Genomic DNA, 24,616 nt, shown 5'->3' with positions numbered 1-24,616 from the left:
CACAAATTCTGAAGAACTCTAATAAATGAAAAGAGAGAGAGAGAGAGAGAGAGAGAGAGAGAGAGAGAGAGAAAGAGAGAGAGAGAAATAGAAAGAGAAGAAGAAGAAAAAGGAAGACAAAATGGGAGTTGATTAAACCAACCTTAAGATTCTTCGTTCAATGATATATATGATATAAATGTATATATGTATATGTATATCGTTTATTAAACGATATTACTCTCGACCAGAGAAAAATATATATATATATATACAGTATCAGGTTAATTGTTATTATCAAAGGGGTTGTATTTTTTCTTCTCTTTTTTCTTTTTTCTTTTTTTAAATATCCGCTTGGAGAAAGCACGGAAATCGTCGTTAGAGCGAGAGAACGACATTTTTCATAATCCTTAGACGTAACACGTTCTCCTGCTTTTTAATTAACTTTAATAACGAACCTCCCCCCTCCATCACTCCTTCTCCCGTAACACCCTATCTCTTGTCCCTTCGTTTTCTCCTTCGAAGTTATTCGAGTTAATCGAGAATGATAATTTTATCGGTTAATAAATCCGTAATAATCCACGCGATATTACGTTAACTTAACGTTAAATTACGGGAGGGTAATTACGAAAAGACGAAGTCGGTTCTTACGATCGTTAAGAGTCGAATGCAAAATGTTCCGTACGAATGATCATCGATTGCCGTTTTATTTTTGCGGTCGAACATGGGATATTTTACGGCGAACTGATCAAGAGAGACCGAACGAACGGTTTTCCTCATTCGTGGCTCATTGCTCTCCCTAGATGCAGCTTGTAGAATAACATCAAGCATTTAAACGTGTTAAGAGCTGTGAAAAGTCCTTGGGAGTATTTAAATTGAAGATGGGAAGAATATACGTGATCTCGATCTATGAAAAATCACGTTAATCAAACTGATATCAATTAGATTATATGATTTTTTAATCATCGAAAAGCATACAGTATAAAGTTGTTTGATTGATTGATTGATCGATCGATCGAAAATTTGTTTCTTGGAAAAAAATTAAATAATCGATGTGAGTTAATCGAAGAAGAGAATATGTAGAACGTTAGATCTTGAATTGGGACGATCAAGGGGAAAAAATTGAAGGAAATAATGATGGAAAAGATGATTAATAAGAGATTCGTGTTTCATTAATATACGGTTAATATCCGGTATCCATCGAGATAAAAATATGAGAAAATAGTTAAGTATTTAGTATCTTTTTTTCTTTCCCTTCTCTCTCCTCTTTGGAAGAACGAACGTGTTATGTAGCTTGTCTTACGTTTTTTCCCCTCTTGCGGCAGAAAATATGTACACATATGGTGTGTGTATATATACATATATATATATATATATATATATATATGTATATATATATGTATGTATGTATATGTTTATACATAAAACATACCTGCAATATAACGTATTTATGATATTTGTCTATAATACGTATAACGTAATATTATATAAGCTTGTAACGCCACATGCCTGCGTCTATGCTAGAATGCTAAACTTCATTAATAATAATAGTAACGGAAGGGGTCAGGGGGTTTTATTCGGGCGGGGGTGTTATATTTTCGATCGTGGTGGAATCTAACGTAAAAGGATAAATAATATCTACGCATATAAATTCGTGAAAATAAGGGTAGTACGTTGGTGGTTGTGGTGTGATGGTGTTGGCATTGGTGTTGGCTGTAGTAGCAACGCTAGTAACTATGGTGCACCTGTTTAAAGAGAAAAAGAAGAAAGAAAGAAAGAAAGAAAAACGAAACAACAATAACAAACAACAAACAACAGTAACAAAACACAAATTAAAAAATTACGAAAGTATCAAAAATATTTAAAAAGAGAGTGGCAGGTGAGTTATTGCTGCGAGGGGTAGCAGTTGCTGAGGAGTTGTTTCATAAGAGGACAAGCTATATAATATTTCGGGCCGGTGGCTTGTGCTGTTGTTGTGGAGTTGGGGGTGTCAAGGCGTCTCCAAGTAGAGCCCCAAAAAAACCTACTACATATTGCTACGTAATGCTTTTCCTTTTTGCTTGCTGCTTCTTGTGCCTACGTGTTGATAAATGTCTTGCGAAGAGTGAGTAAGTAAAGTTTCGAAGGAAAAAAGAAAAAGAAAGAGCAATAAGTAAAAAGAACGAACGAATGAATTAAAAAGAAAAGAGATAAATAAATAAATAAATAAATAAATAACTAGAAGAAAGAAAGGGAAAAAATAAATGGAAGACATTAAAAGGGAGGACACCCGCCAAGAAAGTCAACAGTTTTCGTTACTTTTCCCTTTTATTTCTTTTTTTGTTCTTTTTTTTTTGTTTTCCGTATTATCTTTTTTTATCTCATTTTTTTTTAGTTATTTTTAGTTTTGTGTTCGTCTTGTTTCGTCTCGTTTCGCCGCCTGTTTGTGTTTGCTTATTCGTTTGCGAAACGAACTACGACGATTCGTAGGATGGTTTATAAAGTGACTCGTTGTTTGTTCTAAGGATTTGTTTTGTTTGTTTGTTTTTTTTTTATTGTTTTTTATTTCTTTTGAATATTGGTCTTGTGCATACTTACCATCTTGATGTCACTAATTGTCGCGATGCTTCGCACAAACAGGTTTACCCGGACAATGGCCGGCCCATCTAAGGGCAAAAACAATAAAACAGACCCCCTTTTAGTTCAATCGGCTCTATTTTCAATCAATATCATACTCTACTTTTTGGTGTTTTTTGGTTGTTAGTTAGATAGTTAGTTAGTTAGTTAGTTAGTTAGTTAGTTAGTTAGTTAGTTAGTTAGTTGGTTGGTTAGTTTAGTTTAGTTTAGTTTAGTTTAGTTCAGTTTAGTTTGTTTGTTTGTATGTTTGTTTGTTTGTTTGTTTGTTCAGTTCTCTTACATTCTCCATTTCGTTCACGGGCTCTTAAAAAGTCCTGTATTTTTTCACTCAACTCGCGAAATTCTTCGTGCGAACGATTATAAAATCTTTCTCTCTGTCGTTTCTAAGTGCGCGTAGAAATCGTTCCTTCCTTTCCTTTTTCTTTCTTCTTTTTTCTTTTTTTTCATTTTTCTTTTTTACAATTAAAAATACGCACGTAATCACTTTTTATAAACGCACAAAATATCTGTGTATTATATATATATATATATATATATATATATATATATGTAAATAAATATATGTATATAGACTGTCGGACAAAAAAAAAAGAAAAAAAAAGAAAATAGATGGCGTACAATTCTCTCAGAGGCTTTTATTATTTTTCTTTGTTTTGTTTTTTTTTCTTTCCTTTTTTCTCGTTTTTATAAGCGACGAGTAGAAACGCCTTGAAAAGTGTGCCTCGGATAAAAAGAAAATCAAAGGAAAAAAAAGAAAGAAAAAAGAAAGAGAGAGAGAGAGAGAGAGAGAGAGAGAGAGAAGAAAGAGAAGAGAATAAATATACATATCTATATACAGATATATACGTACACACATGTATATATGTATATTTATATATATATACATTGTATCCATACGAATTCACATGGCCGTTATAATCATGTATACGATACTGTATAAAAAAAAAGAAAAAAAAATAAAAGAAAAAAAGAGAAAGAAAAAAAAACAATTTTTAAACTGTCCTTCGTCAAATTCGTTCAATATATAAATATATATAGATATTTATTCCAAGCTTTTCTTTTTTTTTTTTTTTCTTTTTCTATTTTTTTCATGACCTGCCATAACTTAAACCATCTTGTATTTTTATAAAAAATAAAACGGGTTAGGCGGTCATAAGGGAACCCAATGACGTAGATATCCCAAGTAGTACTTGGAATTTCGTATCGGCGGATTAACCCATTGGATTCGACATTAATTAGAAGGATAGAGAAAAAACCTTTCACCTTCTTTTTTTTTCTTGCATTCTCCTCTTTCTCCTCTTTCTCCTCTTTCTCCTCCTCCTCTTATACCTCTTTCTCCTCCTCCTCCTTCTCTTTTTATCGCGTAGAAAACCCGCTCCACAAAATCGTGACGATGAAAAATTAGTCGAGTGTTCCGTTCTATTTGCTATTCCAAAAGCACGATCGACGAGCCGATTTACAACGAATCAAAGGTTTAACGAAAAAAATCGTCGTCATCGTCATCGTCATCGTCATCGTCATCGTCGTCGTCATAGTCGTAGTCGTTATCGTCGTCCTCGTAATATCTCTCGATCGATGTTAACTCGTCAATGGACGATATAAATTTATTTTATTTTTGTCTTCTTCCTCTTTCGTTCCTTTTTTCTTTCTTCTTCTTCTTCTTCTTCTTCTTCTTCTTCATCTTCATCTTCTTTTTCTTGCCATTTAATGTTAGAAATATTATTAATACCGAAGTTAAATCGATAAATGAACTTCGTCGTAGAATCTAATTAGTAGCCAAGTAAAGTACGAGATTTATGTATATCTTTTTTCTCCCTTTTTTTTTCTAAAATAATTTTTCTTCTTTCCTTCTTCATCTTCTTCTTCTTTTTTTTTCTTCTTATTTCTCATCTTCGTCCTCTTCCTCCTGCTCTTCTTCTTGCATTAGTTTTTCCTGGACGACGAGATCGCTTGATGAACTTGAGAGAGCAAAAAAAAGATAAAAAAAAAATGAAAAAAAAAACAATCCAACGACTGAAAAACGGAAGAGACATCGATCATCGATCGGTACGTAGGTATTAACGATAATTTGTTAACCAACTTCGATAAGCATCGTTGATGATTTATCCAATACATAAATTATAGATCATCCATGAAATATAATAGTATTAAACAGGAAACGATAAACAAACCGATCGTGGAAGTCCGAACAATTGGGGAACGGAAATATGATTCTGTATAATGTCTAACGGTATCTATTACCTATTATATAACCCAAAGGCTAATATGTTCGTAGAGATGTGAGATAGATAACGCATTCGTAGTTCCTTTCACGTCGACTTTAGCCTAATTTCAACGGTTCGTAGGACAAAATTAAAAGGGGAAGACGGTCGCTCTAATTTCACGATTTCGTCCTATGACAATGACTAACCTATTAATTTGACGACGAATTCTCGCGATTTTCTTCGTACGATTTTTTTTTTTTCTTTCTTTTTACACGTCGACATTCAAACTCAAAAAATAATACGTACATAGGTAGGTAAGTAAAGTACTTACTTACTTAACGTACTTATAGGTCGTACAAAAAACGTCAATCGACTGAATCTTTCTTTCCTTTTTTCTTTTTTTTTGGGGGGGGGGGAGAGAAGATTGGATTACGTGATCTATTAAACCGTGGTCTTGTTTAACGTCCTAATGTCTTCCGAGGATCTCGAAGTAATTAATTTGAAATTACCGTCAAAATGTCGATTTGTCGCGACAAATATCTATTTTTGTTCTTTTTTCTACTTAAAAGAATTATTAAAATATGAATGAAAATGCATTAAAGGTAGGAAGACGGATGTAGGGGAAACTTGAGCCCTTATACGTTTTAGGGTTCGCAAAAGGAAAGCGGAGAGAGAGAGAGAGAGAAAGAGAGGGAAAGGGACCAAGCCCGCGGAAAACTCTCTCAACCTTTTTGAAATATTTACGAAATATAAACGGACGGTAAAGGTCGAGAGAGTATAAGACCTTTGCCTTTCATATCGCATTTGGCACGCTGCCTAATGCTTTATAAAACGATCTTTCTACTTTTACGTCATTTCTCATAAACCACCGTTACGTATGTATGTATGTATGTATCTATTTATGTATGTACATTTCGCGTTGAGCCTATTTCACGTTGTGTTTCATTCCACCTACGGGATTTTGCAAGATCTCTCCTAGGGACGAAGTGATACACGTATATATGCATGTATTTTATTGTATTTTATTATATGTATGTACGTATGTGTAATACATGTATGCATGTATGTATGTAGGTTTTTTTTTTTTAATTCGTATGTATGTATGTATCATTGTACGTGTTTTATTGTACTGTACGTATGTAGCTATATATCGTAAATTTATACATACATACATACATACATCTGGCACACGTTCGGACTATATTAGGTAAACAAAGTTCTACAAACATTATGCGCGCCCACGTACGTTCTATATTTTTTTTCTTTTTTCTTCTTTTCTTTCTTTGTTTTTGTTTTTTTTTTGTTTCTTTTTATTTATCTCTTTTTTTCTCGTTCGATCTATCTCCACGTACGAATACATATATATATATATATATATATATATATATATATATATGTATGAAAAAGAAGAAAAAGAAAAAAAAGCGAATAGAAATTAAAAGGTAACGATGGAATTGTTAAAAAGAAAAATAAAACGATACCAAAAAGAACCGTACGTGCTTAAAAATAAAAATAAATTTAAGGGCTCTTCAAAATTTATTTTCAAGTAATCTCCATGCGAAAATTCATCCTAACTATCTTGTAAAAGATCCGATCTTAACGTCGTTGGAATAGAAATCCGTCTGGAGTAGATCCCGTTTTAATCCTATTAAAAAAATGCTTCCCTTATTTTATTTTACACACACATATATATAATTTTAATTTTAATTTTAATGAAATTTTAATACCCGGTTTACACGAATATAGATACTCAAAATGAACATTTTATCGCGATAGAGAGAGATCGATCTTAATCTCGTTAGAATAGATTCGTCTAATGCACCTCTCTCTCTCTCCCTCTCTCTCCCTCTCTCTCCTCCTTTTTTCTTTTTTTTTTCTTTCTTTCTCAAAGCTCGATCCCGATTCTTGGTTCTATGCGACGCTCGCACTATGCCAAAAGATCGTCGTCTAAGATAATAAATGATATAATCGCGAAAAGCGAAAGGCCTTAAGTAAGGGGCGGCTTCATTGCATTGATACACAGATAAGGTAACCATGGCGCTGTACCATGACTCCCTCGAGATTTAGCTTCGCAATTTTCTGAAAGAGCGTTTGATGTTCTTTTCGCACAAACCCTATCTACGTCGGTACACGTAGCTAGGATTACGAGGGGTTGTATAAAGTGCTCCTCTCCCTCTCGTTAAGAGAGAAGAGAAAAAAGAGAGAGAGAGAGAGAGAATGAAAAAAAGAGAAAAGAAAAGAAAAGAAGAGGAGAGAGAAGAGGAAAGGAGAGCTGGAAGAATGAGTGGAAGAAAAAGAAAGAAGAAAAACGAAAGAAAAGGCAACCTTCTCTCTCTCTTTCTCTCTCATATTCCATCTTTCACGCTCTTTCTCTTGCTCCAGGTGAAAACGAGGTAGAAATTCGTTCCATTTCTCGCACGGAGAAATGTAGATACCTTCGATGAGAGGTTTTTGTGGGAATTATTGAAAAAAAAAGGAAGGAAAAAAAAGAGAAAGAGACAGAGAGAGAGGAAAAGAAAAGAATTGGAAAGTAGAGTAGAAGGTGAATGCAAAAGGAAAATGAATATGCTCTTTGGCGGACTCACGTTTACGTAATATTGATGCGTACGATCGAAGCAATTGAGAACTTCTATTTCCTGATAAATCTAGATCGAACGGAATCAGTTGAATGTTGATCGTAATCGGTATCGTCGGAATTAGAAAGTCGTGATAAGATGGTGACTTTAAATTGGAAGACATTTGACGTTGTACTAGCAATTCTAATCGGGAAATGGGAAAGAAAATGAGAACGGGTTACGGAATTTCGATTTGCATGGATGCAAAGAGCATTTAGATTTCGTTTTCGAAAGTCCTTCTCAATCAGCTTTCTTTTCCTATTTAAATTATACACACACATGCATATATATATATATATATATATATATATATATGCATGTGTGTATGTACTCTTAGCAAATTACATATATGTAGTTAAATACATATAAGTAATTGCTAAGCGATTGATATAAAACAGTTTGTTAAATTATGAAAATGAAGTATACTGACAAATTTGTCAATGCCACTTGAATAATTTTCAGATCGATATTGAGTACATTATGTCGACAAGTAATATATCGTGATTATTCGAGTGTATGTATGTACTTAATGAATTACTATACTGTTGTTAACTATACGTTATCACGTTCTAATAAGTATAGGGCGGGCAGAGGCGTGTAGTATACTATCATCTGCGTATTTGCTCTTAAATTATACATTTGCAAGAAAGTAAACCAAAAATAAAAGTCATTAAGTGATCGGTGTCGATTTTTCATATTATTCCCTATCACTTCCCAAGGATAGATAGATTTTAATGTTAATAATTATCCATTGACTAACGGATAATGTTACATATCTTGTTTATTAGTTGTTATAATAAATTTATTAGTTATTATTGTATTAGTTATTATAATAAGAAGGCTAAGTCCTTCGTCTTTTGCTAAAAAAGTAATAACGTAAAAGTGAAAATAATGTGATAGTATTCCTAAAATTTATATACTTTAAGCCAAGTACAAAAAATTAGCGTTTAGCAGTAATTGTCGACATACTAAACGTAATGAATGGGAATTGAAATAATATATATTTATATAAATATATATATATATATATTTATATATTTATATATACATTTGTAGTGGCATGCACTCGCAGGAAATGAAAGTTCATATAAAAATAGAGTTTCTTTTTTTTTTTAGTTCCTTTTTTATCTTCTTTTTTTTTATATTTCGACGCGAACAATAGTCGTCGTGAAAAATATTGTTACCAATACGAACGTAAATGAGCACGTTCGAATTAATGCCGGAGAAATACAAAATACTCCGATATTTTCGAACGATTATATTTATCGTCAAGTTTAATCATTAGTTTTATATTATCTATACATTTTTATAATTAAAAGTATAAAATTAAACGTAAAGTACCAATCTCTACGAGATAAAGATTTCTATGAATTTTGTATATTTCAAGAAATAAAATGTATATAGTGATTCATAAGTTCTAACTATTCTCACTATCGTGTTTTTTCTATACTCGTAATTGAATTCGTTAAGAAGGGTTTAGGGGGGCTGAGGGCCAGGGGGTCGGGGCTGGACCGGATCATTTTATATATTGGTAGGGTACATGCAAGAACTTATGGTAATTTAATAAAAAAAAAATTTTCGATCGAGACTAGCGATCGTTAAATGTGTATATAATATATATATATATATATATATATATATATATATATATATATATATATATATATATATGGCATAACTGTGTTTAAAGCATTCAGAAAATATTTCTAAATGATCGTTACCTGAGACTCGTGTGTGTTCTCTGTAATACAAATCTAATTGATTAATCGCATCTCCCTACTTATGGCTCTCGTTCGAACAAATTAAAAAAAAAAAAAAGAAAGAAAGAAAGAAAGAAAAAAACAAAAAACATGACTCATTTCGTTGCTTCGAAGACGAGCAAGTGAATAAGGTCGAGGGGGATTAAGGATGAACGAGTAAAAATTGTCAGACATCGATATCGATCGTATAATAAAAAGGCAAGAATAATATCGTGAATAAAATAATGAAATCGAAATTGTGTTATGGTAAAAACCCTCCCTTCCAAAAATAAAAGGCACATCTTATACGCATATACAACTCGATATGCTCGTCGTTCGTCCGTCTGAAATAAGGGGAGATATTTTCTTTCTTTTTTTTTGGTTTCATGGATGAAACGAAATGAAAGCCAAAGTAAAGAAAAAAGAAGAAGAGTAAAGTAAAGTAAACTAAAGTAAAGTAAAGAAAAGAAAAGAAAAGGAAAGAAAAGATAATCAAAAGAAAATTATAAGAAAATTAAAAGATCAACGGAAAGTTAACGAGGCATGAAATTTAGGAAGAGGAATGCGATGCAAAAGTACTTCTGGGTACATACAAGTTAAGTAATACCTAAACGGTGTCAAGGACAGTGGGGATGGTATGACCTAGAATTCTAGAATTGACAGGCAACCAACAAATTATGAAAATGAATGCTAATGAATAAAGAAAGACAGAAAGAAAGGAAAATGAAGAAAAAAATAAGAAAAAAGAAAAATTGAGGGCAGTCTGTAAGAAAGTAGCAGAGAGTTGACGATCATTAATGTTGGTAGGGACGATGATGTTTATTAAACCTAATTTTGGTGGTCGTACTTATGTGTATATATATATATATATATATATATATATATATATATATATATACACATGTTTGTACGAGAAAGAAAGCAGTATGCAAAAATACGTAGTTATATATATTAAAAAAAAAAATGAGTAAATATATGGTGCGAGCGAGAACCTCTGAAAGATTAATTTTCAATCGAAAATAGTTAGAAAAATAATTATAATTATTGCATTCATTCGATATTTCGTTCTATCATATGATTCGAACGAACAAGTATTTTATTTTCCTTATTTTTCTTTTCTTTGTTTTCTATTTTTTTATTTTTTTATTCTTTGTATTCTTTTTGACGATCTTTCCTTCAGGATGATCTTCATTCATTTAACAAAGAAACAACATTTGTCGTTTTGTTCCATTGTTCCTATTATCCAACTTATAAAATCTTTTTTTTTTGATGCACTAATATATACATACGTACGTATGTATATACGTATATACGTAATGCGTACACAGGGTTCTGAAAATTTATCGATGACAACGCAAAAAATAGAGTAGCAAAGGGATAGTAAAGAAGGGTGGAAGTGGATGAGGTGTCAATGGGATAGAGGGTAAGGATGGATAGGGGAAATCTGACTCGTACATATTCGCACGTAGAAAATATTAGAAATATAGTAAAAAAATATTTTATTTTGCGTCTTGAGGAAACGAAAAAAGAAAAAAGTAATTATAAGTTGCTTTAGAATTAATAATTAACAGAGAAGAAAAAAATTTATATATAGTATATAGAGAAGAGAGAACAGTAAGTAAAGTCATATAAAAAGAAAAGTAAAAGAAAGCGGTAAGATGAAAAAAAAAAAAGAGAGAAAAAGAAATAGAAATGGAAGAAGGTTAATGAAACCTTCTCTTGTCTCGTCAACAAGTCAAACACAAGTCAAACAAATCAAAGAAAAATTTATACCACGCGAGCACAAAAAAGGAAAATCTTATATAGATTTTCGAATCCTATTTAATTTTGAACCAGTTTGGTATAGATCGTTTATAGGATGCAATCGATACCTAAACACGTTGGACGGCGCAAGTTCGTCGTAGGACGCGCGAAGTACACAAATTGCGATGACTCTTCAGTTAGAACAAGCTCTTCTTTCGACCCCCTACTTCTCCGCTTTTCATTGCTCCTCTACCACGATCGTCGTCGTCGAAGGTAGGAAGAGTAGTGCATTGTTTATAAACGATTTGCAATGTACATAAATGTAAATCATCCCGATAAAAAATGCACGATTCATCATTTTTCGAACGATACCACGGTGTCTAGCTCTTTTAGGAATTATTTTCTTATCGATCTTCCTCTCTCTTTCTCTGTTTCCTTCTTTCTATTTCTTTCTCTCTCATTTTTATCGGATCAACGTTTAATAACGAATTAATATCGATCAAAATGTTCCTCATTGTCATTCGAGATAAATCAGCGAGAAATCGATCGAGAGAAAGAAAGAGAGAAAAGAAAAAGAAAAGAACAAATACAAAAGGAAATAAAAATATAATTTAAATCTGCAATTAATCCGAGTAAGTACCTACGTTAATACTCGAAAATACAGAAACTAATCGACCGTATCCTTCGAGAAATATATTTCTAAAATTTTATAAACGCGAATGGACGATAAAGAAAACCTGAGTCGAAACTAACTACTACATCGTTTTTTCTTTAACTTTGGCATCGCTGATGATGCTTTGAAATTAATGAAAGTTCCTTTCATTAAATATCGTACTTCGAACGTTCCTTTCATCGTGATTTTTCTTTAACAATTCTACGAAATACCCACACATACACATATATCAGTTATTAAGAAATGTTTTAATGATTTTTCACGACAAGATATATTCTAATTTACACGTTGCGTCATTACGAGCTTTATCTTTCTTAAACACATACACTCCCTTCCTCCATTCTACCCTCTTCTACCCCTACGTATACACACACACTTACACTTACACTTACGCTTACGTTTACACTTTCTTTCTCACTCACTCTCTCTTTCTCTCTCTCTCTCTCTCTCTCTCCCTCTCTCTCTCTCTCTCTTTTACTCTCTCTTTCTCTTTCTGTGTGTTATTTGCGTCTTATGTGTCATGGTCACCAGCTGCGAAGAAGAGAGCTATTCATTCTGTGCTTGGCACGACAATGATGCGGAAGCATCGACGTATGTATATAACGTTCGTATTACTACATGCAGGTTATTTCTTTGAAAGGACCAACCCTACGAAAGCCGGAGATTTCGCGATCTTTTCCACGGAAAATCCTCAATCCTAGGGCGCATCATCCGACATGCGCGCATTCGTTATAGTTAAAATCTTTTTTTCGCGCGGTCGTAATAAGAAATAAGGCCTCTTGAAGATTTCACGAAGAAAAAAGCAAAAAAAAAAAAAAGAAAAAGAAACCGAAAGAAAGAAATAAGAAACAAAAAAAAAAGACAGAAAATACTTTGATCTCCCATAACGCGTATCTTACCTTTCCCCTTCTCGACTCTATTTTTAAATTAAACGACGAAATTTCTAATCTAAGGATCGAATTCGTTTTTATAAAAAGGACAAAAGAGTTTATATTTTGAAATTTTTTGATTTGCTGAGGATTATAAAATATGTTGCTCGATGCGTTTTTTTATAAATCTTTTGGATTAATTCTAATCGATCGTGTTTGTTTTCTTTTTTGCTTTCTCTATTTTTTTTTTTTTTTCATTTTCCTTCTTTTTTTTTGAAGCATTTCGATTTGTATGAATTTTTGAAAGAGGAAATATGACGTACGTGCAGGAACGAATCCAAAAAAAGAGCTTATCGTAATTAAATCGTCATATTCATTATAGACAATAAAGTAGTATAAAATCGAAGATCATATCGACGAACGAGAATGATAAAGAAATTTAAAATAAACAATTTAAAAGATAAACAATTTAAAAGGATACAAAAGAAACGTATGACGTTGTAAAAGCTCGGGGATTTCTCGTAAAGAAGAAATAAATTCTTTCGCAAATGGGATATCCCGATATGTCGAAAATATCAAAAAAAAAATGTACGAATATTCTCGATGCTACAAATGGATAACGTAATTAAAAAGTTAGTTCTGTTCGATCTCAAAGTTCTTTCTTTCTCTCTTTTTTTTTCTCTTTTTTTTTCTTTTTTCAAATCGAGAAAGAGAGAGTAGGATACAAATCGTTTATATAGAAGAAAGAGAATTTCGAAGAGCGGAACTAGAGTGAAAATAGAAATGACTTGGGGTAAAAATAAAAATAGAAACAATTCTATCAGTGCGTTTCGATGCATCGTCCGTTTTTCCGGGTATAGCCTTGGTCTAGCGTAAAAGCTCGCTTTATACGAAATCTACAGGGGGTAGATTTTATACGAAGCGATAGAAGGATAGATAAATAGATAAAGGAAGGGAAAAAAGTGTGGGCGGGAATCGACGGTCTCGAAGTGCATGGATAAGGTAGGGTGAAGAGAGAAGAGAGAGGAGGTTTATGGACCAGTTACGGAAAAAGCTGTAAGTTTCCTTTGAACGATACGAATATCGTGGTATTCGCGAAATTGCGCCGCCCAGTACGTAACGTCCTCTAAAAATGTTATCCTAGAAAAATACTTTTCTAGAATTTTTCGAGGAAAAATAAAAATTTGATAGTTGTAAGTTAAGTATATTACACATAAATATCTAAATCGCTGGATATAAAAAGATAAATCAGATATATATATATAAATGGATAGATAGATAGATCGCAAACATCGAAAAATCAAGAATCAGATTTTTCTTTTGTATAAATATATATATTTTTTTCTTTTTTTTTCCCTTCGTTGTCCCTTTTTTCTCTATTTATTTGGATTTATTTATTCTTTTTTATTTTTTATTTTTATATACTCTCGATGAATACTCTCGACGTATCGATATAATAAAAGCTTTCGAAGAGCGATCGGTGGCGGTGGGCGGGGCTGGTGGGGGTGCAGGGGGGTAACAGGGGTACGGGGTTCTTTCCGTTTTCTTTTTTCTCTCGTATTTTTCATTTCGTTCCATTTTTTTTTTCGTCGTGTTTTCGTTTTCCTTTTTTTCGTTCTTTTTTCTTTCTTTTCTTTTTTTGGTTTTTCATAATCCTCCTTATTCTCGTTAATTTTTTTTATTTGCTCTCTAATCGATGATCCGTTCTCGTTTATCGTATCATATCGAGAATTTCCTTGCAATTTTCTTTCTTCGTTGAGATTTTCATTCCTATGCCCGCACTGCACTATCAACGCGTTTTTATTTACGGTTTCTCGATGTGTAAGTCTTAGTATTATAATATTACACTGTTCGACAAATATATGGAAAAATAGGAAGGTGTTTGTGTAGAAATGGAGATACTCTATATTCACCTGTTCCATTTTCCCCGCTCGGCCGGATACGCGCGTCGTATCTTCCTGGCCCTAAGATGTTGTCCAACACCTGCTTTTCCTTCTCTCGATAATTCACTTTTACCTGCGAGCATCTGAAACAAAAATGAATATTTTTAAATTTGAGTTTCTTCGTCCCCCTCTCTCTCTCTCTCTCTCTCCCTATGTGTGTATATATATATATCTATGAAGAAAATTTTTTTTACAAATTGTCTAATACGAAGAGTATCATCATATAGAGCGAACTATTTTCTGTTTTTTCTTTTGCAGGTCAAGTGGAGGGAAAAGTTTTCGAAGCCAAATTCATTCTTTTTTTTTTTTCTTTTCTTTTTATAGTCCAACAATTTGCCATGTAAAGTCATATAGTTCAACGTTATAAAATGTTATAAATCGTATTATAAAATTTTGAATTTTCAAAGAATATAAATCTGTATCGCTGGTTGCCAGCGATATCGTTAAACTTGATGCTATAAACAATGGCTAAACTTCTTATCTCCCTTTAATGCTTCTCGAATTACCGACCTAAGTAAACGAAATTTATAGGTACTTAGGTTCAATCCCCTAGAATCTAAAAAAAAAATGGAGACATTCGGATCCTAGGAAGAGAATATTTCAAAAGAACCTAATCTAGAGATAGGAACCATAATGGTTATTTTAACTAAGTAAGTAATATATCGAAACTCTTCGAATTTTATTTAAAATATTAATTAAATGATGGATATACGAGTGTACGATTTTGTAGACAGATGATTGATGCAAATGAAAATTGCATATAAATCATAACTTGTAACATCGATTCGATCACTTGTGACCTATTTGATCACTGTTACGAAAATAGCGAGATAGAGGAGTGAGTTTTTATTTTCGATATATTTATTTCATTATTGACCTTTCCTATTATGCCCCGATGTTTGAATGTGCCCGCATTTTTACATCCATCATTTTTATTTATTTATTCATTTATTTATGGCCATCGCAAATTTAAAAGTTGTTTCAAATCATTCGCACAAATATTTCATCGATTACGAAAAATAAAATCTCTGCTGTACTTTGCTTTTCATACGTAGAAAACATATTGATGGAAAGGAGAATCAATGCGTTTGACAAATGCATCGAATTTAATTAAAAAAAATAAATAAATAAATCTATGAATACATAAAAATAACTATCTCGTTTAACCATCGTAATTTTCGATAATAAACGAATCCATTTTCATTGGAACCGATTCCAATGAAAATGGAATTTCGTCGAAATGTCGTAATGCTTTTCGATTTAACTCTCGTCCTTCAAAGGGACAAGAAAATGCGCACGAAACGGCCAAAAAACGGGCAGAAAAAAAGAAAAAAGAAAAAGAAGACGAAGAAGAAGAAGAAGCAGGAACTTGGTTGGCTGAGTGCTCCAGTCCGTATTCGAAGTTGCCTCGCGATGCTCCTCTCTTCGTTCTCTCTCTCTCTCTCTTTCTTTCACTTAAGCAGAGACTCTCCTATATCATCTTGATGAGAAAGAAGCACGAAATGGTCTTGAATGCTACCAACACCGACGACAATTTTAACTTTAATCACAGGGTGCATAGGAATACTACGCGAACGCGTTCCTCGGTACTCTGCGTTCGGGTAATTATTGAGATGAAACTCTCTCTCTCTCTTTCTCTCTCTCTCTTTCTCCTATCTATCTCTCTCAATCTCTCTCTACTTCACTGTCTTTCTCTGTCTATCTCTCTCTCTTTCTCTCTTTCTCTTTAGGTAGCAACGTTGATTGAAAAATCTCGACCTATCATGTTTTCCTTTTTTTATTCGCAAACTACCAACGAGGTCCTCGTTCTTTGCCGTTCTTTGATAGATCGAAAATAAATTACGATGAATCGGTTTTACACGTTGATTAATAAATATAAGAAAGTTTTATACGAGATTTATCGTTAATATGAGAAAAGTGTCTCGAATAGATCGTTGTGCTTTGAAAAAAAAAAAGAAAAATAGAAAAAGAATGAAATTTTTCCGTTCCCCTGTTACATTGGACATCTTATACGCGTATCGATAATAAAATCTCCCGTCGTTTACGTCTTAGAAAATTGGAATCCTTTACACGTACACGCGATATCCCTTTTTAGGGATCGGTGTATCCCCTCGTGAGATCCCTTTATACCTAGAGGAACCTTTCTAAATTCGTAAGATGTGATCTGGAGTTAACTTCATTTTGGAGAACTAACAAAAGGGGTGTAAATCTCGTAAATCTTCTAGTCTCCGTGGTATCTGATTTTCTTCGTGTCCCATCCTCACCCTCGAATCCCACCCCCATCTTCTTCTCGTTGTTCCTCACTATCACACAAAATACACTAAGAAAATAATACCGAACTAGAAATAGTAACTAACTAACTAAGTATTTATTTACTCGGGAAAATAAATTCATCCGTCTACCATTTAAACGTTGAAGATCCGATCTGTAATTATTCGCTCGTATCCATAGCTCGAAGCGATTAAAGCGATATTATATCTGAAATTCCCGAAAGAGATTCTAATTAACTTCTCTGTACGAGGAGAACGAGGAAGATCGCACGCGACCGATAATAAAGAGAGAGCGAGAGAGAGAGATAGAGACGGAGGGAGATTAATATCGATGATAGATAGAGATAGATAGAGAGATAGAGAGAAAGAGAAAGAAAGAGAGAGAGAAAGAGAATCCATCTTCCATGAAATTGCCACGAAATTCATCGTCTGAGAGTACCAATCACGTTGAAGGATACTCTTGAAAATACACCCTTCTACGACGAGTTTCTTCCGGTCAAGATCACAGACCTCTCTTCCTTCTCCCATTTCTCGTTTTTATATATACATACACACACACACACACATATATATATATATATATATATCCCGAAGAATATTCCTCTTTTACAATAGAATTTAAATCGCAATTCGGTTGAATTACCACGAGTAACATCTCCACTTACGTTTTGATTCGAGATTACAAAAGATTCAGGCATAACCATCGAGTATTCGGAGTTATTACGGAATAATGCATCACCCTCTTTGGGTATATATCAAAACTACCTCATTTCTTTCTTTCATTCTATCTCTTCTCATCTCCTCACTCTTCATCTATCCTTTTTCCTTCCAACAATCTCCCTCCCTCTCTCTCTCTCTCTCTCACTCTATCTATCTCTATCTTTCTCAAACTTTCGTATCCTTGTTGAAAATTTCAAAGCTTTGTTGGGATGATTGATTGCACAACGACAGAATCTACCAAGTCATGATCTTTGATCACGTCAGAAGGAATAACGAGTGAACTTGGTCGAGCCGAAACGTTGTCAACGGAAAACACGACGATGATGATCCAGCAGCTGACCTGACCTGGATCCTTTTGTAAACTTTCGAAACATTTTCTCTTCCAAAGAAGGGTGTATATTAAAAAGATATCTATCGCTCGTTTCGTCGATACTCATCCCTTAACACTTACACACACACACATATTCCTACACGTACTTGTACGTGTACATAATGTATGTAATATATCTATGTAATATATGTATGTAAACGTAATTTATACGTATAATATGCATGGTAACGTTGTTGGTATGTTCGTCGATAGGTGAGAAGAGTGAAATCAATTCTTTCCTTCTTTTTTATTTATTTATTTTTTTTCTTTCTTTTTTTCCTTTTGATTTTAAGTAATCGAACGCATGTAAGGATCAAGGCTGATTTATTCAATTGAAAAAATCTTTCGTTTCTTCTTTGTTAAAGAAAAGTGAACAGTATATGTATGATCATCCATCGCATTACGTATCCTGCGAGATATAATTAATGTTTTTTATATATTCTTCGGATAGAATCGTTCGATTCGAATTTAAAAGAAAAAAACTATCTTTCTTTATGGAGTTTACGAACGAGTTTCTCTGCATCAAGTGGGCGGGGGTAAAGAAATAGAAAGAGAAAGAAAAAGAGAGAGAGAGAAATAGGTGACGTCATTGAATGAACGAGAAAAAACTTTTAATTATTTCACGTTTATTTATTTCGTCCTCCCTTCAAATCTCGTTTCGTATCTATACGAAACACTGTATCGAGATCGTCGAATAAGCGACACTTAAATTAAATCGATTAAAATGTATTAGTGAAATACGTCACGGAAAGTAAAATGAGATGATGAAAAATTTGTTCGAATTATAATATACATTTTAATTAGAAAGTAACTTCTGTAATTACTTAGGCGCGTTATTCGCGAATGTAAAAGATTATTATAAATTATTTAATATATATATATATATATATATATTTCTTTTTTTTTTCTTCTTTTAATTAAAGTAAAATTACAGATTTATATTCCTTCATTTCTCGTAATATTATTCAAAGGAAATATTTTATATTTATGCATTTATATTTATGAATGATAAGAGAATTAAAAAAAAATCAGTATACTCAAAAAATGATAAACTATTGGAAAATCAGTAATCAAACTCAACAAATAGATCCTGATGTATTTATCGATACGAGTATCTGTGTATTACTTTTTCTTTTTCTTTTCTTAAGATTCGTTCACCTCTCATTAAACCTCTCGTTAAAAGAAAATATCTGCTGATCGAACGAAATTATTTCGAAGCGATTATTCGATCCAAGACCATAATCGCAGCCACGCCCGAGTAACTCTAGCCGAGTCACCCGTAATTTCAAACCTGAAGGTACAAACAAAAAACAAAAAATCCGAAAAAAAACGCAAAAACAAATCCGTAAAAAATAGTTAGACGGGAAGCGCGGAATTCAAAAAATAAAAGGGAAAAAATAGAAAAAGAAAAGAGAAAAACCGATTCGAATCATTTCGAGGAGTGAATATTTTTGTCATATTTTTTTTTCTCTTTGTTTTATTATTTTCTTTTTTTTCATAGAGGGAGAAGGGGGTAAAACGAGGACACGATACCGTTTCGTTTCGTTTCGTTTCCTTTCTCTTTCTCTTTCTCTTCCATTTTTTTTCGCGTAGACGCGCGAAGAAGAGACGCGCGGGTGTGGTGTGTTGGCTGAAAGTTCGCGCTGCCCTGACATCCTAGATTTTTTGTTATTACGTGCCACGATTCTTGACGATGTTCCGGTGAAATATTTAAACCAGTCTGTAGCTCCAGGCTGATCTCTAATGAAAAACTTCCCTCCCCTCAAGCCGTAGTGGCAAGCCGCGTTCTGAACTTCCAGAAGAAGAAGAAGAAGAAGAAGAAGAAGAAGAAGAGGAGGAGGAGGAGGAGGAAGAGGAGGAGGAGGAGGAGGAGAGATAGGGGAAGAAGAAGAGGAAGGAAGGGTCGGTAGTAGGTGGAAGAGAAGTAGAGTGAGAAGGGTGTGCGCCGTAAGTTAGGAGAGGCGCCTCGGACCGAGGCTATTCAAAGCTGTTTCACCCCTGCCCGGACTTTGGCGCCATGGGCATCAACATACAACCCTCCATCTTTATCTCTATTCGCGTATTAAAATTTCAACCCCGTTTCCCGGCCCCAACACACCAACCCCCTATCTCGAAACTACCCCTCTTTCTCTATATATATCTCTTTCTCTTTCTCTCTCTTTCTCTCCTCACGCTCCACCTTTATGTCTTGTTCGCTTCAATTTCTTTTTCTTCTTCTTCTTCTTCTTCTCTCTCTCTCTCTCTCTTTCTTTTTCTTTCTCTTTCTCTCGTTATATTTCTCTCTGTCTTACTCTATTCTTCGGTCTCATTCCATCTGTTCGATCCTTCGACACGAAGACCTCGAATCGAGAAGTACCATTGTGCTTTGTGACCAAAGGTGAAAATATTGCCGCTTGAGCTCGTTTTTAACCTTATTACACACAAAAAAGAAAAAAGGAAAAAGAGGAAAAGAAAAAGAAAAAAGAAAGAAAGGAAAAAGAGAAAATGTAAAACTCGAGAGCGCGTGCCGGAACATCTCATCGCTTTCTTAAATCGATGACGAATCGTCGGAGACAGACGATTGATAAGTCGTTTCTTTTCTATCGATATTTGATCGATATTCCGATCAAATGTCCCGCGATCGTAATAATGTGTTTTACGAAATGTTTACTTGTTCTAAGTTCTATTAAACGATAAATAATTATACTATATATACATACATACATACACTGAATTTTTTATATACTTGTAAACTTTACAGACGGTTCGAATTAAAGTTATTCCAATGAGAGAGAAAAAAAACGAAAAAAGAGAACAAAACAAAAAGACGAGAAAAAATGCAAAAAAGGGAAAGAGAAAAAGAAATTGTGAGCACGTAAATTGTATGGTCGAAGTGAGACTTTTATATATATATCTGACAGCGACAGTGAACTACATGAGTACGTTGCTGAATCGAAATATACGAAAGTCGGTAGTAGCGTTAACATATAATCGTCGTTGGTTTCAAAGAGGGAATCGCATCAGCGTCTACCTACCGTACCTCGTTACTTCGTAGCCATTTATCTATCTAGTCAGAAGAACGTATCTCCTACCTCATATGTATCTTGTCGATGTCAGTTTTACTCGATACTCGAGGAATGTTACTGGTTCGTCATTAGTTGCAAATGAATGCCCGATGGCAACTACCGACACTACCACTACAACTGTAACTGCAACTGCAACTGCAACTGCAACTGCTTTCTTGCTTGCTTTTTCGCATATCAAGGTAAAAACCGATGCTAATTGCAAAGTGAAAATCACCGACGGCTAGATACGAGTCTACGTATACATGTACGTATATATGTGTATGTGTATATAATATATTTATATGCACACACCTTCTTTTCAATCTTTCGATTTTCTCTGATTCTCTATGCATGCATATTTGCATTTCCGTAAAGACGTCTGGATTTTTTCGTGTAATTCAATCATCGTGTATACGTGCAACCCTCTATCCAATTTTTTATTTATCGTTCGATAACATTGTTTCGAGATTACCCGACGCAGAATCATCAAATTGATTTTATTTGATAGTCATCAAAAAGTAAACAAAAAGAACAAATACTAGAGTTACTAGAGGTGCTTTATATTCTTTTGATTCGGTTGATACATTTAATGACGGCCGGGACGACGTCACACGGGTCGTAACAACGTAAACAATTTCGTCGATTACCGTCATCCCTGACAAATCTGTTAAGTTTCGAAAGTAAAGCTCTGAAAATAACATAGATGATCGATTAAGGTGGTTCGAGATATCGATTTATTTATTTGTTTGTTTATTTCCTTTTTTTTGTCTATTTTACGATGGCAACAAACGTTAATGAAATTTATTTTGCATTGTTACTATCGTTAACAACAATATCAAAATTGTTGTTTTCGGTAAATATTGAGTTTTTGGGAAAAACAAAGTTAAGAGAAAAAAGAAAAGAAAAAACAAGAAAATGTTAGGCGTCTATATGAAATTCATTCATACATGGTACTTCCATACATATGTATATACTTACTTATTTACTGACTGACTTACTTACTTACTTACTTACTTACTTACATGGAAGACAGTTCGTTTTACGAGAACGATAATGTATATGCTTTTAAGTTTTAATCTTCTTTTAAAAGTGATCATTTACTGACATATCCAACAAACGTTCTTTCGATTTCTCTCCTTCCTCATTTTATCTCAGCATCGCGATTCTCCAGACGGAAAAAAACGTTGGGAAGCTTTAAGAAGCAATTTGTTAACTTTCCCTTACCCGAGTAAAGAAATTCTATCGCGTATCTATTTTTTTTCCTTTATGTATGTATATATGTATATATGTATGTACCAGACTAATATCCTCCCATCGTGAGATACATTGTATTCTATCGTATAATGGACAAAATAATTGTATCGCGTAGCCCATTATTCTGCTCTTTTGAAATTTTCCAATGGAAATTCGCATTTTATTAGAAAATTGAAAGTGGAAATATAAATTACACGGATAATACTTGAGAAGCGCTTGGCGATAAGTGGACGTTGAATATTAATAGACGCACAAAGAAGCTGCCAAGAGAAGAAATGTGCATGACTATTATAACATAGAAATTCCTCTGTTTCTGGTATGAGTTCGACTCGAATAAATAACTCCTGACAATTATTTTCTTCTCATTATAAAATCCGACTTTAACGAATAAACGTAAAGTTTATAATTTACGTACGTGTAGTAGACAAATAGAATTTACGTACGTATAGTACAAAAATATAAAGTGAATGTGTCCGTGTAAAAATACGTGTAAACGTGTTATATATAAGTGCTTATAAATAATATATTTTTCTGCGATACTTGGAAATACTATTTATTAAAAAGTAAAACGTGAAACGTTAGTTAATACCTATCGTAAAAAGATATTAACTATTTATAGTTGAAAAATTTCAATTATAAATACGAAGAAACGATTTGTTTATATGAACGATACATTCTTTTTCCCGTGTAAACATGATAATTTTTATCGAGCTGAAAATATCCTCTCTCGTTTCATTTTTCTCTCAATTTTATCTCTCTCTTTCTCTCTCTCTCTCTCTCTCTCTTTCTCTTTCTCCTTCCCTTTGTCTTTCTTTTTCGCGAAAAACACAATCATCCAAACGTTCGTTATCGTTTCGATGATATCGCGATAGATATGTACATAATCGATAAGGTCAATCGAATTGGTGGAATCTCTTATGAGATCTCTCGACGCTTCAGAAACGATGGAAAAATGTAATTGGCGTTACGCCATCGAGGTTTTTGACGCCGTTCCAATAGCGAATTTGTTATATCATTCCATACGCGATGTCCTTGACAGACCAAGGTCTCTCGTCGAATATATTTGAAAAAAATGATACATCGATTGCGAAGATAACGAAAGAAAGAAAGGAAAAAGAGAAGAGAGAGAAAGAAAAAAAAAAGTTAATCAACAAAAAGGAATTTCAAATGAACTCACCTTGATGGATGCAGCAGGACTGCTAGTAACAGTAGTAGAAGTAATACTCCAGGCCACATCGCGGCGGCCTGAAATCAGAAAAAAATTTCTTTCCTTCGGTAAACGTTTTCATTACGATTCTTTTCTTTTTTTTTCTTTTTCTTTCTTTTTTTAAAGAAAACATAAAAACGATGGGAAATATTTTATTATTTATTTTGTATTATAGCGTAATCGACATCGAATGATTATCAACGATGTGCATCGTATAATAATTAAATCTCATATTGTTATAATTATCGTATATCGTAATAATTAAATAGAGAAATTAAATTGTTAATTGGTAAAGGTAAAGTTTCTTGGAAAAATATTTTTCTTTTTTCTCTTTTTTGCTTTCTTCTCTTTTCATTTTTACCATCATGGAAACAGAAATAGTAGACGTGAGAAATTCGCCAATGTGAAATTCTTGAATTTCGTTGGTATGACACTTGTCTCGCGGCTTACTGAACGTATCTGTCTTCTCCTTCCGTGACTTTCTGACATGTTTAAACTAGTTACATACGTTCATATACGACCCGCACACATATAAATCAGACGATAGAAATACCTTCTATAACGACACCTATCTATAAACGCGTCGTGATCTCTTACTGCCAAGAGAATTGTCAGGAAAGATTTAAAGAGATCGTTCAAAAATTTTACAAAGAAATCCAGAATTCTTGACAACGGAGATTCTTTGACCTCTTCGAATTTGTAATTCGAGTAAATTGTAAAATTGCAAAAAAGAAAAGAGAAGAATAGAAAGTTAATTTGGAAAATAGGAAATTAATCGAGAATTAATCAAAAAGGATTAACTTGAAAAAAGAATGAAAAAGAGAAAAAAAGAAGTAGAACTCGTCGTGAGAAAGAAAAAGAACAGGTGGGATAACTATCAGCGATGAAAATTTTGACAGTTGGCTCGATACGAAACGAACGAAACGGACGTAGCAGACTGCGGATGTAATTCAATTGGCTAATAGAAACAGGCATGCCTTTATCCCTCGATAATAGCCACTCGCGAATGAAACTCTATTGGCCGGTATTAAGTTATTTCCGTTTACGTGTCCCTCCAAGTGAATCTCATCCATAGTTGCCCTTTTCTCCTCCTTCATTTTCCTTTCTACTTCTCTACGATTCGTATTGTCACTTTAATTCAAAAATCGGACGACATTCGATATCCGTAAAGACGATCGAAAGTGGAAACAATTTTGGCTTCTATACGTGCCAAAACTTTCAACGAGAAACCAATACACACACATATATATATATCCTGTACCTTTTCTAATCAAATTATTACGTATTAGGTACTTAGACATTGCTCATTTCTAATAAAAATCATAAAAAATTGTGATTAAAAAATCAGACGATTAATTGGATCGTTGAAC

The 24,616-nt window shown here is 33.4% G+C and overlaps 1 protein-coding gene across 1 annotated transcript in view; it reads right to left on the bottom strand.

The window, feature by feature from the left end:
• LOC127065595 (glutamate-gated chloride channel-like) overlaps window positions 1–23,789 on the bottom strand; it is a 70,339-nt gene extending 46,550 nt beyond the window's left edge. The window contains 4 exon segments of the mRNA XM_050998142.1: window positions 2,557–2,624; window positions 14,352–14,464; window positions 23,217–23,284; window positions 23,608–23,789. Of these exon segments, the coding sequence (XP_050854099.1) occupies window positions 2,557–2,624; window positions 14,352–14,464; window positions 23,217–23,284; window positions 23,608–23,613 (255 nt within the window). The 5' untranslated portion in view covers window positions 23,614–23,789.
• Window positions 23,790–24,616: the final 827 nt, after the last annotated feature.

Source organism: Vespula vulgaris, chromosome 8, assembly GCF_905475345.1.
Source record: "Vespula vulgaris chromosome 8, iyVesVulg1.1, whole genome shotgun sequence".
Lineage (NCBI taxonomy): Eukaryota > Metazoa > Arthropoda > Insecta > Hymenoptera > Vespidae > Vespula > Vespula vulgaris.
This window is presented reverse-complemented; position numbering and strand designations above follow the sequence as displayed.